At 42.9% G+C, this 19,176-nt stretch overlaps 1 protein-coding gene across 2 annotated transcripts in view; it reads left to right on the top strand.

Annotated features, from left to right (window-relative positions):
• The first annotated feature begins 8,484 nt into the window (after positions 1–8,484).
• The window catches only part of LOC135473077 (rhomboid-related protein 2-like), a 34,587-nt gene continuing 23,895 nt past the window's right edge, over positions 8,485–19,176 (top strand). For both annotated transcript variants that reach the window (XR_010444584.1, XM_064752887.1), the window contains exons 1-3: positions 8,485–8,981; positions 18,031–18,189; positions 18,463–18,486. Coding sequence is in view for 1 of the 2 variants with exons in the window: in XM_064752887.1 (XP_064608957.1) it covers positions 18,067–18,189; positions 18,463–18,486 (147 nt within the window). In the remaining variant the exon portion in view is untranslated. The remainder of the gene's footprint in view (positions 8,982–18,030; positions 18,190–18,462; positions 18,487–19,176) is intronic.

Genomic DNA, 19,176 nt, shown 5'->3' with positions numbered 1-19,176 from the left:
CCGTTGGCGCGCCTGGCGTGACGTGTTACGTCAAGCGCATGCCCCTCGCTTATGGAAGCGCGGAGTAAACGACACATCTGCGCCTCCCTCAAAACGCCTCCCCATTGAGACACGTTCGGCCCCTTCTGTATTACTACAGCTGAACGATAAAATCAACGTTCATGTCACAGATAGCCACGTCCATTTTCGTCACATACCTGCAATGCCCTCCCTTCAAAAGTATTGGAACCATGGCGTCGTTATTTGTTGCAATGTTTTCCATAGTTTAATCGCATGGCAATGTATCAGTGCTATTCTTGGCTTCGTTATACGTCATGTACCGATATTTGTTGGTTTTCAGTGGTCAGATTTATTTGTCTTAATGGTCACATGTTCGCGTGTGCCATCAAGCCGCACAGAAATGTATGTGGTAGTGAAACTTCTTCTCCAAGACGTAAATCAATCACATCGGCAAAAGAAACCCGCCCTGGATTCACCTTTCATTACAGGATCTGAAGGTTTTATAACTATCCATTTGTATACTAAGTCCTAAGACGCAAAAGAGGATTTGCAGCCAAATAGCGAAAGAGACAGATACATCTTTGATTCTCAGGCTTGTTATCAGATATCAGTCATACGTCCACTATTCTCAGGCTTGTTATCAGATATCAGTCATACGTCCACTATTCTCAGGCTTGTTATCAGATCTCAGTCATACGTGTGCTACGGGGCTGAAATTTGATTTTGATTTCATCTACAGGCGGTACAAAGAATATCGACCGCAGGTTTCCGTGTTTCTGACATGACTGCAAGCTGGTGGACCAAACGTATACACTTTATTTTATTTATTTATTTACCTGGTATTCTACGCTGTACTCAAGGACGTTTCACTGATACCACGACGCCAGCATTGTGGTGGGAGAAAATAGGGTAGAGCCCGGGAAAAATCCACGACCATTTGCTTATTTAAATCACTGGATGTACCTGACTTCTACATGCGATTTGGCGTGGACACTTCCGTATTTAACTTTATTATAAGTCATCAGAATGATATAGCTACCATTCCCAGGCACATATTTACACACTTCTCAATTATTTTTTAAACTCTAAAAGCAGATGTTAAGATAAATACATCAACGACCACAGAATACAGTATGGAACATGGAGATGGAAATACGCACGAGACGATTTATTGAACAATCTTGCTTTCACATTAGCTATATTCTCATCCACTCATCCAAATATGTTATATGCCTATACACACAGACAGATGATCTGTCATAGCAAAATGATTTACGCTGATAAAGAAAGGCGTAAGTCTCCTACATCTTTGGATATTACAACGACGGTCGGTTTTTGTTGATGCCGCTTGCTCTATACATGCACCCGCCTTGCTATGCTAACCCCGGCCCTTCGTTTTACATTCGATTACGGTTCTACAATAGTACTGCAGGTCTTGTACCTTCCTTCACGTTATAACGTCTGTGCAGCAAGGGCGCCATTCCAACATAAACATGAGGTGAATTGCGCCTCGCTGAATAAGATATGCAAGACGAAGAAGCGCCGTTTTGCAGTGAAACACTTAGGGCAAGGAGCACGTTTTAGATAGACGTAACCTCCGGCCCAATCATTTCCAGTAGAGTCACTGACAAATATACTGACGGCGATCAGCTAGAAATCGAGGTACACACGGCCACTGCTACAAGATGAGGCTTTAATTCAGCGAAAGCGATTCGATGCGTCTGGGAATGGGTTGTCTGCATTCTGCCGACCGACCGAGGCTGAGGGAATTGCCTTCTGCCCGATCAATCCGCCGCCCGGCCTTGGAACTCGAGAGAGGCGCGAAGGAATTGGAACACGTTGTGCCCCCGTTAAATCGAATAACCTTTGGCTTAGGCGGATTTTTGAGCAAAAGGGTGTCCCTGCCGGCCGAGTATTTGATGTCGTTACTGTGTTTTGAATGTCTTTGTGGCTGGCGAGCCGGATTGAGGAGTGTAACGTTCTAAGTGGGCAATCTGTTCTAGAAGACAGCCAATATAGTAGCATTGTGCAAGAGAGTGGACTAACGGAACACCGAGGAGAGACATGGAACCTGTCCTGACTCCGATAGCGTGAGTATGTCTCTGTGTGTAACAAAGCACTGGGCTAATCTATCATGTATCATCTTGGCTTGTCTGGAAGCCAATGTCCCTCTGTGGCCTGTCACACATTATATTTAAACAAATACAAGAATGCATGAATCACTGGTATTGGTAAGAACAATGTACATGTACACACAGACATGTATAAGGCCATATTTGTGTGCATCTTCAATAATTCTTTTGATATGTCTACTCAATGCATGCTGGGCTGGAACAATTTTTTTTATATTATTCATGGTGGTTTGATCAAAGGTATTCCTGATGGCATTCAGAGCTGTACTAGATGAATGCGGTCGGACAGCTTTGGTTTAGATGGCACTCAAAGCTGTACTAGATGAGTGCTATTGGGCAGCTTTGGGTTATATAGCTATGCTACCGTATTTGGTAAACACATTGGTACTATAATAAGAAAAAGGCACAATGTATATGGCTGTGTATTAATATACGGATAGAGCATTAGGTGATGGTTCTTCCTTGAAGTGAATGGCATGTAGCACTGAGAATAGGCCTATTGGTCAGTGTAGTGGTCAGTCACAGTGCTCTGCTCAAAGAGCTGGCAGTGCTCACCCTGCTTGAGTCTTACTGACCAGTGTGAGTGTCTGGTAAAAGGGGAACAGTTGTAGCTGCTTTAGTCCTAGTGATCAATGAGAGTTTGATTGGTACCTCAAAATGGTCATCTCTTCGTCTATGGCAGTCTTCGCCAGCTTGTGTACTGTGCCTCGCCCTCCCCCATTTTAACCACATGATGGATGACCCCACAGGCCAACTCATTCACTTAGCTGCTTGACTCAATCATTTTTTTTCTCGCTCTCGCCAACGATTATTTTCTCAGTGTAAGAAATTGTATTGTCAGCCCTGCTCCTTACAGAAACTGGAAGTATAGAAAATGTGCACCTTTAAAGTGATCGCCGGTAGACAAAAACTGGAACAGTCAGCACGCTGGGGGGCAGATGGAGAGGAGACCTAACTGTAGAGGAATTTTACAGAATATAGAATAAACAAACAGAAAACAGCCATGTGAAGGAGGCATTGTAGCACCAAAGAATTAAGTTTTCCTCACCAGAGATAAGGATGGGGTGGGGGTAAGGGTTGGGTAGGGCATGGTGTGAGGGTGGGGGTAAAGGTGGGGCATATTTTGCGGGTGGGGTGGGGGTAAAGGTGGGGTTCAGGGTAATGATGGTTTGGGGGTAAAGGTGGGGGTGGGGTAAAGGTGGAGTGGGGGTAAGGGTTTAATGGAGGAGGAAGACATTATAATTATTAATCCTTAAACCAAATGAAGTCCTCATATTGTTGTCATAGTGTACATTATGACACATCGGTCTTGAGAAGACTTGAAACTGAAGACGAAATTGAAATTCTGTTTGCACTGAATCGTGCATGATGTGTTCACTCCATTATAATTAGAATTTTGCCCAGATAGTTGTCACAATTAAGTGACAGAACTTTGAGTCTTGCCCTTTGAGCTTTATTTTGTTAACAACAATCAAATAATGAATAAATAAACACTTGACTAGAAGCATTTGTATTGGTGGTATACCAAAATAAGAGGATTTTTTTGATTTAATTAACATTCATATAATTAGAATTAATAATAATCTACATGGCGACTCAGTGTGGAATGTTTATTTCAACACAACCTATTGGCAGCACCATGTGTCTGTTGACAGCACCAAGTGCCTATTAGAAGAGTCATATGCCTATTAACATCACCATGTGCAAATTGACATCACCATGTGCATATTGACATCATCATGTGCCTATTGACATCACCATGTGCCTATTAACATCACCATGTGCATGTTGACATGACCATGTGCCTATTGACATGACCATGTGCATATTGACATCATCATGTGCCTATTGACATCACCATGTGCCTATTAACATCACCATGTGCATGTTGACATGACCATGTGCCTATTGACATGACCATGTGCATATTGGCATCACCATGTGCATATTGACATGACCATGGGCATATTGACATGACCATGGGCCTATTGACATCATCATGTGCCTATTAACATTACCATGTGCATACTGACATCACCTTGTGCATACTGACATGACCATGTGCATATTGACATTACCATGTGCATATTGATATCACCATGTGCATATTGACATGACCATGGGTCTATTGACATCATCATGTGCATATTGACATCACCATGTGCCTATTAACATTACCATGTGCATACTGACATCACCTTGTGCATATTGACATGACCATGTGCCTATTGACATCACCATGTGCATATTGATATCACCATGAGTCTACATCACCATGTGCTTATTGACATCATCTTGTGCCTATTAACATTACCATGTGCATATTGACATTACCATGTGCATATTGACATCACCATGTGCCTATTAACATCACCATGTGCATACTGACATCACCATGTGCATATTTACATCATCACATGCATATTGGCATCAACATGTTCCTATTGACATCATCATGTGCCTATTGACATCACCATGTACTTTTTGACATGACCATGTGCTGATTGACTTGACCATGTGCCTACTGACATCTCCATGTGCCTTTTGACATCACCATGTGCATGTTGACTTCACCGACATCAAGATGTCAGTTTTCTTGCTGCTGAGATACTAACTTGTCAGCTTGCTTCTAACCCCTCTTGCTGGACAGATATCAGCTTTCTTCTTGTTGAGATATCAACTTATGTCAGCTCACTTATAACCTCGCTTACTGCACAGATATTAGATTTCTCGCTGCACTGTGTCTCCTGTATTAACTAAGTCGTGACTGTGTGCGGCTTGCATGTATGAGCTGGCTGGTCATTGCTTTTCATTCATGGATCTTTCAGTAAACACGGATACTGTTTTATTGCTTTGTGTTTCTCTGTGCAAGATAACTCTGATTCTGAGTTAAGTTTTGGGCTGATCTTTTTTTTAGATGTACAGGTTTGTTAATGTTAAAATGTTTACAAATACCTTTACATATGTTAAGACATTAACAAAATTTAATTTCAGCTAATGTTTGTGAGAATCTGCTAAAAGTACAAAACTGATCCTTTTTTCTTCAATGCACATTCTCATTTCTACTAAACACGTCAGATGTGTATCCTTAATAAAAGTGGAATTGTAAAGGTGAAGAGACGGGTGGGTGATGTGTGAGGACATCACACATCACAGATGGATGGTGTGGGAGTATGGACAGATGGATGGCATAGGGCTACACACAGATGGATGATGTGTGTATATGGACAAATGGATGGTATGTAAGTATGGACAGATGGATGGTATGTAAGTATGGACAGATGGATGGCAGACAGATGAATGGTGTGTGAGTATGGACAGATGGATGGCGTAGGAGTACAGACAGATGGATGACATAGTAGATGAATGGTGTGTGAGTATGGACAGATGGATGGCAGACAGATAAATGGTGTGTGAGTATGGACAGATGGATGGCGTAGGAGTACAGGACAGATGGATGACATAGTAGAACAGACAGATGAATGTGTGTGAGTATGGACAGATGAATGGCATACGAGCACAGACAGATGAATGGTGTGTGAGTATGGACAGATGGATGGCATAGGAGTACAGACAGATGGATGGTGTGTGTATATGGACAGATGGATGGCATAGGAGTACAGACAGATGGATGGTGTTTGAGTATGGACAGAAGAATGGCATATGAGCACATACAGATGAATGGTGTGTGAGTATGGACAGATGGATGGCATAGGAGTAGACAGATGAATGGTGTGTGAGTATGGACAGAAGAATGGCATATGAGCACATACAGATGAATGGTGTGTGAGTATGGACAGATGGATGGCATAGGAGTACAGACAGATGGATGGTGTGTGAGTATGGACACATGGATGGCATAGGAGTACAGACAGATGGATGGTGTGTGAGTATGGACAGATGGATGGCATAGGAGTACAGACAGATGAATGGTGTGTGAGTATGGACAGATGAATGGCATATGAGCATAGACAGATGAATGGTGTGTGAGTATGGACAGATGGATGGCATAGGAGTACAGACAGATGAATGGTGTGTGAGTATGGACAGATGGATGGCATAGGAGTACAGACAGATGAATGGTGTGTGAGTATGGACAGATGGATGGCATAGGAGTACAGACAGATGAATGGTGTGTGAGTATGGACAGATGGATGGCATAGGAGTACAGACAGATGAATGGTGTGTGAGTATGGACAGATGAATGGCATATGAGCATAGACAGATGAATGGTGTGTGAGTATGGACAGATGGATGGCATATGAGCACAGACAGATGAATGGTGTGTGAGTATGGACAGATGGATGGCATAGGAGTACAGACAGATGGATGGTGTGTGAGTATGGACAGATGGATGGCATAGGAGTACAGACAGATGGATGGTGTTTGAGTATGGACAGATGAATGGCATATGAGCACAGACAGATGAATGGTGTGTGAGTATGGACAGATGGATGGCATAGGAGTACAGACAGATGGATGGTGTTTGAGTATGGACAGATGAATGGCATAAGAGTACAGACAGATGAATGGTGTGTGAGTATGGACAGATGAATGGCATATGAGCATAGACAGGTGTGTATGTGTATGGACAGATGAATAACACAGGAGTACAGATGAGGGTGGATAGTGGTGTAGACAGGCAGAATGGTTTGTGAGTACAGAGAGATGGCTGGAGTATTACAGACATAAGATGTTAAGTCTACAAGAAGGTTCATCAAGGATCAATGTCTGCTGGAGGCAGTTGACCACTAAAAGCTTATGACTGCTGAGAGGACACTTCCCATAACCTGCAAACATGGCTCTAGTTCAGCTGTGTTTTAGAGAGCTGCTGCCTGTCTTTGCCATCTCTTTACTTTGGCTGTCTTACTGTAAAGTGCTGAGTATTTACCCTACAGTATTCTGAACCGCAGGCTGAATCTCTAGGTTGTCGGAAGTGGCCTCGATTTGTGGCAGGTTTGGCCAAATGGTTAATCTTTTTAAGACTAAGCCTGTTAGTTTGATCAAAATGGAAGGACAGAAGCCTGGAGAGAATCAGTGCAACATGCTGATGTCCTCACTCTGTGGCAGGCCGTAATACTTGTCGCTGATCATTCTCGCTGATTTAGTGTGAAATGGTCTGTCGCTGTTGTAGAATGTAGGCTAGTCAGTGTCTGGTCCAGCTGTAGGCCTACATTTGATTTGTGCCAAGGGTGTGGATGGGGTAATGTGAGGCAGTCATGTGAAGAGTGATGGCTGAAGGTACCCTTTGCTACAGGCATGCTTTTTTACTCACCCATGGCTGGGATATTAGATGATTTTCCTGTCAATACATGCCCTGGTTTCTTATCCATGGCTATGGGATGCCCATGGTAGCTACTTGACCAACTCCCTCTAAGGCCTACATGTTATATTTATTTATTTATTTGACTGGTGTTTTACGCCGTACATTGTACTCAAGAGTATTTCACTTAATCAATGGCGGCCACCATTATGGTTAGAGGAAAACTTGCAGAGCCAGGGGGAATCCCATGACCATCCGCAGGTGGCCTACATGCTATAGTGATGGCTCTACAGGACTTTTTCAATGGAAGTATCCTTTTGTTGGGTTGCATGAACTAACCTATGGCTACCTGACATGTCTATATGATTTCCTGATGAGACCATGGTTACCTGACTTGTCTATACGGTTACCTGACTTGTCTATATGGTTACCACACTGCCTATAGGATTACCTTACCTGTCTATACATTTACCAGATTCCATATGGCTCTAGATTTGTCTATACTGTTACCAGGCTTGTGTATATGGCTACCAGTCTTGTCTATGTGGCTACCAGTCTTGTCTATGTTGTTACTAGACTTGTCCATATGATTACCAGACATGTCTACAGCATTTCATACCTTACCTGTTTGTTTGGTTACCAGACTTGTGTATGAGATAACCTGACCTGTCTATATCGTTATCAGATTTGCCTATGTGGTTACCAGACTTGTTTATGTGGTTACCAGACATGTCAATATGATTAACAGATTTGTCTAAATGGTTACCAAACTGGCCTATATGGTTACCTGATGTGGTCATAGTGAAGTCTACCTGTCTCTATCCATGGTTATCTGCCTATATGATGTCCCCATAGTACATTGATGTACCCATGGTTACTCGAGGTGCCCATAGTTACCTGCTATGTATAGGTCACAGTTTGTGTGCAAAAACACTCGAGAGATAAGATAGATGTGTAGATGTATGCATGAGTCGATGACTTGAAAGGCAAACATTTCATGACCAGTGCTACAATTACCTGAAATCAGTTAAATCCGGCTATTGATTTTGTTGAAATTAACAAAGATACATGCATAACGTGGATGGGTACCAGTATATTAATCTGTTATAAACCTGAAATATCGTAACAGATAAGAAAACCCTTGTTGAGTTTGAAATCAGATTGAAGTAAAGTTTTTCTACTGTGTAATGCGAGAAGTTGAACCAACTTCCATTAGGATTGATCCCTGTAGACGGTTCCGCAGCTATGTGTCAGACTTCAGGACGGTTCCGCAGCTATGTGTCAGACTTCAGGACGGTTCCGCAGCTGTGGGATTGTACGGAAGTACATGTATCAAGGGTTACATAACAACCTTTCACTTATAAACTTAGGAAAATGATGTAGTCTAGCAAATTGGATTTCGTTCGTTCTGCCAGGACGTTGTGCGCACAGGCTAGCATGCCACTGATCATCCCAGTGCTTGTATTTCTGGGGAATTATTGGTGATCCACCATTTCACAGATTACCAGCGTAATTTGGAGCAATTGCTGCGAAGACGTAGTCCATGAAGAGATTACAGGTTCCCCGGCAACAGGCGGATACTGAAGGTAATATCCTGTTATTGGCTGGTTTAGCGAGAGCCGGACTGGACGCGCTCCTTGTTTATTACCTGTGTTGGCCGTTTTATTACCATAGCCCAAGTCACTGATGTGAACAGCCATGTGGACGATGTCAGTGTTTCTCGCTGAACAAGCTGTCGGCTGAGTTTCTGTGTCGTTTGTCTTGTGTATTGAGCGGTAAGATGATAACACCAGTCATTCTCACATTCTCAGCCTCTGTACCGTATTGGATGCCATGCCACCAACTATCGTGGAACGTTTCAGAGATAACTCTGATTTGCCAGAGTGGTTTAGAAAAGCCCTTGACAGAGTCCAGAATTTATTTTTCAGGAAACAATGAACACAAATTGAAAGCTAACGATTAATTGTGCTTCCTTGTGTTATACATGATCTCCAGTTCTACTGCTGTTTTCCAAAGGGAGAGTGTTCTAATTGCTTCTGGCTGTGAGACTTGAAACATTGAAATGTTCTTTGCTGAAAAAAGGTGCCTTTCCTAACTAATAATCTTACCATGCCAAAGAAACATGGTGGATATTTACATCTGTAAACAATTACATGTATATTTTGATAACATTTCTATATATTGTTTTTAGCATGCATGTAGAAATAGCAACTACCACTATGTGTAAAATGTGGAATATGTTATTAACAATCAGATAAGTATTGCTTGAACTCATGACACCAGTGTGAAGATGTGGCTATGTTCAGTCTGCCAGGTCTTGTTAACCGAAGGCCTGGTCTTGGCCGTGTGTCTTGTTGCCCTGTGTAATTGTGATGTAAGAATGGCCGCGTTAGCTGGTGGCCTGGTGTTGGCCATGTGTCTTGTTGCCCTGTGTAATTGTGATGTAAGAATGGCCGCGTTAGCTGGTGGCCTGGTGTTGGCCATGTGTCTTGTTGCCCTGTGTAATTGTGATGTAAGAATGTCTGCGTTAGCTGGTGGCCTGGTGTTGGCCATGTGTCTTGTTGCCCAGTGTAATTGTGATGTAAGAATGGCTGCGTTAGCTGGTGGCCTAGTGCTGACCATGTGTCTTGTTGTCCAGTGTAATTGTGATGTAAGAATGGCCGCGTTACCTGATGGCCTGGTGTTGGCCATATGTTTTGTTGCCCAGTGTAATTGTGATGTAAGAATGTCCACATTAGCTGGTGGCCTGGTGTTGACCATGTGTCTTGTTGCCCTGTGTAATTGTGATGTAAGAATGGCCGCGTTAGCTGGTGGCCTGGTGTTGGTCATGTGTCTTGTTGCCCTGTGTAATTGTGATGTAAGAATGTCTGCGTTAGCTGGTGGCCCAGTGTTGGCCATATGTCTTGTTGCCCAGTGTAATTGTGATGTAAGAATGGCCGCGTTACCTGATGGCCTGGTGTTGGCCATATGTTTTGTTGCCCAGTGTAATTGTGATGTAAGAATGTCCGCATTAGCTGGTGGCCTGGTGTTGACCATGTGTCTTGTTGCCCTGTGTAATTGTGATGTAAGAATGGCCACGTTAGCTGGTGGCCTGGTGTTGACCATGTGTCTAGTTGCCCAGTGTAATTGTGATGTAAGAATGGCCGCATTAGCTGGTGGTCTGGTGTTGGTCATGTGTCTAGTTGCCCAGTGTAATTGTGATGTAAGAATGTCTGCGTTAGCTGGTGGCCCAGTGTTGGCCATATGTCTTGTTGCCCTGTGTAATAGTGATGTAAGAATGTCCACATTAGCTGGTGGCCTGGTGTTGGTCATGTGTCTTGTTGCCCAGTGTAATTGTGATGTAAGAATGTCTGCGTTAGCTGGTGGCCCAGTGTTGGCCATATGTCTTGTTGCCCAGTGTAATTGTGATGTAAGAATGTCTGCGTTAGCTGGTGGCCTGGTGTTGGCCATGTGTCTTGTTGCCCAGTGTAATCGTTATGTAAGAATGTCTGCGTTAGCTGGTGGCCTGGTGTTGGCCATGTGTCTTGTTGCCCTGTGTAATTGTGATGTAAGAATGGCCACGTTAGCTGATGGCCTGGTGTTGACCATGTATCTTATTGCCCAGTGTAACTGTGATGTAAGAATGTCTGCGTTAGCTGATGGCCTGGTGTTGGCGATGTGTCTTGTTGCCCAGTGTAATTGTGATGTAAGAATGTCTGCGTTAGCTTGTGGCCCGGTCTTGGCCGTGTGTCTTGTTGCCCAGTGTAATTGTGATGTAAGAATATCCAAGTAAGCTGGTGGCCTGGTGTTGACCTTGTGTCTTACTGCTCTGTCTAATGAGATACCCCCACAGGTGCTAGTTACAAGTAGAGTTGACCTGTCACTAACAGACTGTCAAAAAACTGTGGTCAAATTTCTAGGCCTGCACATACCAGTACATTAGTATTCTCAGTGTTTAATTGCTATCACTGAGGACTGGAGATAATGCCTAGTGGAGGCCAGGTCGGCACGTGTTCCAGGGAGGACTAGTCACTCCTGAGTCGAGTAATTAACAACTTGGTAGAGATGACCCACTGCCCATGTGTGGGGTAATTAAGACATGGGTAGTTATTGCTGATCAGGAGCCAAAGAAAACAGACATCAGAAGACTTGTTCCCTGGGGGCCCCTAATCTAAGGTGGCAGACTTTGTAGCCAATATGTGGAGTCCATGCTTATCTTGGCAGTGCTTCTGTATTGCCAAATATTAGTGCTTTTTAGTTGTTTATGTTAAAGTTTCCAAAATTGCCCATTTTGCTTGTTAAATGTGAAAAGTATACTCAACGTCATGTCATTGTTTGTGCAATTTGTATCATTATATGTATCAATGCTGGAGGAAAAGTTTGTATCCATTGGCAAGGTGAAATCATGGAAGTAAAACAAAATTTATAACAAGTAACACAAACTTCATAATTACCTTGAAATAGCCAGCAGCTGAACTTATCCAAAGGAGCTCTGCGTTTATTTTTACCATTCCACTGGTTATGAAACTGGCTGTCCGCTGGAAGGCTACATGATGAATGGGCCAAATGTTCAGGATCGAGGTTCTTGACTGAGTGTCCAGAGGCCATCAGGCTAATAAGATTGTGACAAAGCAATCTCTGAGAGAATTAAACTGATTTGGGTCTTGATCCAATTAGAAGTGATCAATAACCTTAGCTGCCCACCAGCTGACCAGTGGTCTGGCATGTGCCACACTGGACAGTGGTCTGCCATCATTACCACCTGCCTGTTAAACTTTGTACACATGTATGGTCAGCTGGAGAATTTGTACTAGTGTATCCATTCCTGCTCATTGTCCTGTATCCATGTCAGCACAGTACCCTGTATCCGTAGTGTGCTGATATAGATATGGGCTGGTATTCTGTTATGGATATGGGGTGGTGTGCTGTTATGAATATGGGGTGGTGTGCTGATATGGATATGGGGTGGTGTACTGTTATGGATATGAAGTAGTGTGCTGATGTGGATATGGGCTAGTGTTCTGTTATGGATATGGGGTGGTGTGCTGGTATGGATATTGGGTATTGTACTGTTGTGGATATGGGGTGGTGTGCTAATATGGATATGGGGTAGTGTGCTGATATGGATATTGGGTATTGTGCTGATATGGATATGGGGTAGTGTGCTAGTATGGATATGGGGTGGTGTGCTGGTATGGATATGCGGTGGTGTGCTGGTATGGATATTGGGTAGTGTGCTAATATGGATATGGGGTGGTGTGCTGATGTGGATATGGGGTGGTGTGCTGATGTGGATATGGGGTGGTGTGCTGATATGGATATTGGGTAGTTTGCTGATATGGATATGGGCTAGTGTTCTGTTATGGATATGGGGTGGTGTGTTGATATGGATATTGGGTAGTGTGCTGATATGGATATGGGCTAGTGTTCTGTTATGGATATGGGGTGGTGTGCTGTTATGGATATGGGTTAGTGTGCTGAGATGGATATGGGGTAGTGTGCCGGTATGGGTGTGGGGTATTGTACTGTTATTGATATGGGGTGGTGTGCTGATATGGATATGGGGTAGTGTGTTGAAATAGATATGGCTTAGTGTGCAGATATGGCTAGGGGTAGTGTGCTGATATGGATATTGGGTAGTGTACTGGTATGGATATGGGGTAGTGTGCTGGTGTGGATATTGGGTAGTGTACTGGTATGGATATGGGGTAGTGTGCTGGTATGGATATCGGGTGATGTGGTGTTATGGATAAGCAGTAGTGTGCTGTTATGGATATGGGATATTGTGTTGTTATGGGTATGGAATAGTGTGCTGGTACAGATACAGGACAGTGTGCTGATATGGATATGGGTAGTGTGATGTTTGGGGTGCTATACCCGAGAGCCTGTAGCTCCCTGTTGCCTCAGATGCACTCAGCGGCCCGATGAAGGGAGTTTAACACAGACCATAGTGGGGTCAATATTGATTAAGACTCAGCCAAATATTCTGTACCAGTTTCTTATGCTCAAGTCAACAGTGAGCGCAATGTATCATTACCCGGTGCATTTTCCTGCTTCAGTCCACTTGTCTTCAGTTACCATACATAACATGTTCTGGTATGCACATCTGCAGTGACAGTACACATACATGTACCCGTGTGCACATCTGTGGTGAGAGTACACATACATGTACCCATGTGCACATCTGTGGTGAGAGTACACATACATGTACCCGTGTGCACATCTGTAGTGAGAGTACACATACATGTACCAGTATGCGCATCTGCAGTGATACTACACATACATGTACCCGTGTGCACATCTGTGGTGAGAGTACACATACATGTACCCGTGTGCACATCTGTGGTGAGAGTACACATACATGTACCCGTGTGCACATCTGTGGTGAGAGTACACATACATGTACCCGTGTGCACATCTGTGGTGAGAGTACACATACATGTACCAGTATGCGCATCTGCAGTGACAGTACACATACATGTACCCGTGTGCACATCTGTGGTGAGAGTACACATACATGTACCCGTGTGCACATCTGTGGTGAGAGTACACATACATGTACCCGTGTGCACATCTGTGGTGAGAGTACACATACATGTACCCGTGTGCACATCTGTGGTGAGAGTACACATACATGTACCCGTGTGCACATCTGTGGTGAGAGTACACATACATGTACCCGTGTGCACATCTGTGGTGAGAGTACACATACATGTACCCGTGTGCACATCTGTGGTGAGAGTACACATACATGTACCAGTATGCGCATCTGCAGTGACAGTACACATACATGTACCCGTGTGCACATCTGTGGTGAGAGTACACATACATGTACCCGTGTGCACATCTGTGGTGAGAGTACACATACATGTACCCGTGTGCACATCTGTGGTGAGAGTACACATACATGTACCCGTGTGCACATCTGTGGTGAGAGTACACATACATGTACCCGTGTGCACATCTGTGGTGAGAGTACACATACATGTACCCGTGTGCACATCTGTGGTGAGAGTACACATACATGTACCCGTGTGCACATCTGTGGTGAGAGTACACATACATGTACCCGTGTGCACATCTGTGGTGAGAGTACACATACATGTACCAGTATGCGCATCTGCAGTGATACTACACATACATATGCTGATATGAACATCTGTGGTGACAGTACACATAGATGTAGATGTGTACTGTCAAGCCACTGTATCAAGCCACTGTAACAATGTATCAAGCCACTGTAACAAAGTATCAAGTCACTGTAACAAGTATCAAGCCACTGTAACAATGCATCAATCCACTGTAACAATGCATCAAGCCATCAAGCCACTGTAACAATGTATCAGGCCACTGTAACAATATATCAAGCCACTGTAACAATGTATCAAGCCACTGTAACATTGTATCAAGCGACTGTAACACATTTGGCTGCCCAGATAACTGGTATGTTTTATCGATTGTTATAAATGCTCCTGGTCCCATGTTCTTAGGTTTGATTCACGCCTGGAGGTTTACAACATCAAATGAGTTTCAGCAAACCCGATCCTGCCATTTAATAGTGCCCAATTACAGTTTTATAGTCAGCTTGTGGAAAGTAAACAGCTCTCTGGGGTATAGTACAAGAAGAGAGTGGGCATTGGAAGGAAGACGTGGGGTAGGGGATGGAGGTGGTTAGTAGAGAAAATAGCAGTAGTGTGCTTAAGGGAGAGACAAATCCCTAGTGGAGAACAGCTAACAATCAAACCAAAATGTGACTGTTAAACAAGGAAACCAAGATGTGCACTTGGGAGATAAAGCTGAGAATGTGAGTGTGATTATGGCTATAAACCAGGCTGAAGTGCTCTTCTGAGGGACAGGGGTGGGAAGGGGATAGGGGGGGGGGGGTGGTTGGACAGATAGAAACTTCCCAAACAAAAAAAAAGAGGCCTAATAACTCGTGTTAAGAATTATGCCATGTACATAGGGAGGTGCATATAGCTACAGGATAGTCTCTGATGGGGAAATTTACTAAATTGTGAGAGATTGGTAGACTAGTCCAAATGTATATACAGAATGCATCAATGCAGTATCCAGTATCATGTTTAGAAAGCATATATTTTATATTGCCTAACTAAGATATCGCAGTTCAAAGTATAGGTTAGAAAAATTCACATTTGGAAAATCGAGAGCGCTGCCATGTTATCAATTCAAACCATGTTCGGTATTAAAGATGTGTAATTACTCCAACAGGAAATTTTCTAAATGTTACAGACTTTAACAGAAATGTAACATAGAGGGCACCTTTATAGACTAGACTTTAAGTAACCCGTTTATAATAAGCACACCTATCAAATGGTAGCGGGATACAGATAAAAATGTTGATCATATAAGACCAGTGTTTTCTTTTTTGTTTCAAATCTTGGTTAGAGAAAAAACAAAAAGCAACAGGGTTTTCTACGATATTCTGTTAGCAGTGTGAGAATTACAGAAGGGAAATATCGACATTGGGAAAGTGTTCCTAATGTAAAGAGTACAGAATGGGGTAATATGACATTGGGAAAGTGTTCTTAATGTAAAGAGTACAGAACGGGGTAATATGACATTGGGAAAGTGTTCTTAATGTAAAGAGTACAGAACGGGGTAATATGACATTGGGAAAGTGTTCTTAATGTAAAGAGTACAGAACGGGGTAATATGACATTGGGAAAGTGTTCTTAATGTAAAGAGTACAGAACGGGGTAATATGACATTGGGAAAGTGTTCTTAATGTAAAGAGTACAGAACGGGGTAATATGACATTGCTACTTTCACATCTTCCCCTTTCCAATATAAGCTTGTACATAGAACAATTCCAACTAACACATATCTTCAGAAAATTGTGCAAAAACCATGTGGTACTTGTGATTATTGTCGGCAAAGAAGCAGAAAAACATTTATTTTTAGAGTGCTAAACTGTTTCACACGCATTATAAAAATGTGTCTGAATAATATAATGCAGAGAAGTATATTTGAATAACTTTGGGAAGAGAAGCTCAGCTTAACGAAAAGTGTAGGGTCTGTGTTTCGTAATTGTTGAGAAATGGATGAATTAGATGATAAGTGATCAACTTTAGTTCTCCTTGGTGACTAAAGGTCTTCTGATTGTTGGGGAAAAAGACACCCTTGGATTCGTAGGAATTCCAGATCAGAAAAACAGTACTATGGCTAGAATTTTACATATCGGCCTGTTCTTCCTTATGAACCCAGGTTACACCATTTGTTGTCTTTACTTTTAAGAATTAGATGTGCCTGATATGGTTAAATATAAATGTAAATAAAACAGGGTCTACTGTTATGCAGTGTAGTAAACACTGTCACTGGTCAGATCAGAAATGTATCCCCATTCTCCTGTTAACCTGGATGTATGGTACAGTTGACTGTGAAGTGCCTTTAACAGTATTGAGAAGTTATGGGATGGTGGAATTCAGCCTAAAATTTAACATTCTGGTAAGATTAAATAACAGTATTTTACTGTAATGATTAATGAATGTTTATGATGTGTAAGTAACCTTTGATCAGATGTATTGAGTGTTAATCTAAGGGGCATGAGTATTGATTGACAGGTGGCTGATTGTTGGGTGGCTGATTGTTGGGTGGCTGATTGTCAGGTGGCTGATTGTCAGGTGGCTGATTGTTGGGTGGCTGATGGTCAGATGGCTGATTGTCCGGTGGCTGATTGTTGGGTGGCTGATTGTCAGGTGGTGGATTGACAGGTGGCTGATTTACAGGTGGCTGATTGACAGGTGGCTGGTTGTCAGTTGGCTGATATGTATAGGCCTGTACAGATATTTCATCAGATTTCATGATCAAGATCCTATACAAATTACTCCCAATGGGTTATATAGCACTGACTAGTACAAAGAATACCTGGAGGGGAGTATTCAGGTGTTAATGTGCTTATTGCCATACCAATCCCTCAGAGTCTAGGAAAAGCTTGTGTTAGTTTTTGTATGAGCTTGTTTGTGGTTAGAAATAAGATCAGACGGAGTAACAGCGTGTAATACCTGTGATAATGTGATAAACACTGGATTGGTAGAGGAACAACCGTGAGAAAAGTAACATACATGAAAAGAGGGCATTAGACCATGTAGCAACCAGGAAAGAGCAGGATAACATAATCTTTCTTTTCCATGTTTTTCTGTTGTTCCGTAAGAGTTTAAAGCGCTATGAGAGAGAAAGAAAAAAAGAGGAAATGCCCGTGGCATCATTGAATGGGAATGGCAGTCTTAGAATGAGTCTGATTTGCAGCATTCCCCAAAGTTTTGTGAAGATTTCTCTGCTTGGTATTGATTGATGGAAAGAGGGACATAGCTGTGGGGGATTTTTCTTCCATTCCAAGGATACTTTGTTAAGTGCTGAGTGGCATTTACAAGATTTGAGTGTTTCATCACCTCATCTAAAACTGAATTGCCCCCAGCTGGTCATCACCACAGACAGGAAATGAGCCAAATTTATGCCACTTTCTCATCGTCAGATCTCCGGTAATTGATTAGAAATTGAGGCCGTGTTTCTCTGAACAGATAGAGCGCTGTCAAAACAGAAGATTTACGACAAGGGGGATAATCCTGATCAGAAGCCCTGTTTGCCCCTGTCTGTCTCCAGTATTTGTTAATAAGTTTATCTTGCATTTGATTGCAGCAGTGTACAGTTGATTGGGCTGGCTGTCATTGACGGATGAGGCGGAATCTGGGGCGATGGCTGGGGTGGCAATCAACCTCCAAACTGGTCCGTGTGTATATTATGGCAGAAAGCACTGAGATAGAGATGGTCTGTCTACGATCCAATCTTCTAGCAGATGTGAGCTCGGGCTTTGTCTCTTTATCAGTTCAGAATTCTGATCTAACTTATTTGGTGATATGAAAATGAGAAACTTTCAAGCAAACATTATATATTTTAATTTGTTTGTCTCAAAAGCTGATGTTTGTAGTATTAAAGTAAAACAAAATGCAAACGAAATGTGTTTTCTGATTTATGTACATTGCTTGAATCCTATCTGATATGAATGTGAGGAATCCACATAGCTTTGTTGTATAACAACTACCTTCATCATGTTCTTGTCTCTCCTTGTAGAGATGGAAAAGTCACTTTGAAAGAGTAAGTAATATTTCTTGTGTTCCGCTCATTTTAGTTCATGCTATAAAGGCTAATATTATTGGCTGCCAGAATACAGTAGGTCATGTTTACATGTTTACAGTGTCTATCCTTGTTAGCAGCTGAATACAGTAGGTCATGTTTACATGTTTACAGTGTCTATCCTTATTAGCAGCTGTCACTATTATCCCAATGATGGCACACCCATCCCTACTAACAGCACACCCATGTGTAGTGACAGCACACAATCCCTACTGACAGCACACTCATCCCTACTGATGACACACCCATCCCTACTGACAGCACACCCATCCCTACTGACAGCACACCCATCCCTACTGACAGCACACCCATGCGTACTGACAGCACACCATCCCTACTGACAGCACACTATCTCTACTGACAGCACACCATCCCTACTGACAGCACACCCATCCGTACTGACAGCACACTCATCCCTACTGACAACACACCATCCCTACTGACAGCACATCCATCCATACTGACAGCACACCATCCCTACTGACAGCACACCATCCCTTATGACAGCACACCATCCCTACTGACAGCACACCCATCTGTACTGACAGCACACTCATCCCTACTGACAGCACATCCATCCCTACTGACAGCACACCCATCCATACTGACAGCACACCATCCCTACTGATGTCACACCCATCTGCACTGACA

Source organism: Liolophura sinensis, chromosome 1, assembly GCF_032854445.1.
Source record: "Liolophura sinensis isolate JHLJ2023 chromosome 1, CUHK_Ljap_v2, whole genome shotgun sequence".
Taxonomy (NCBI): domain Eukaryota; kingdom Metazoa; phylum Mollusca; class Polyplacophora; order Chitonida; family Chitonidae; genus Liolophura; species Liolophura sinensis.
This window is presented reverse-complemented; position numbering and strand designations above follow the sequence as displayed.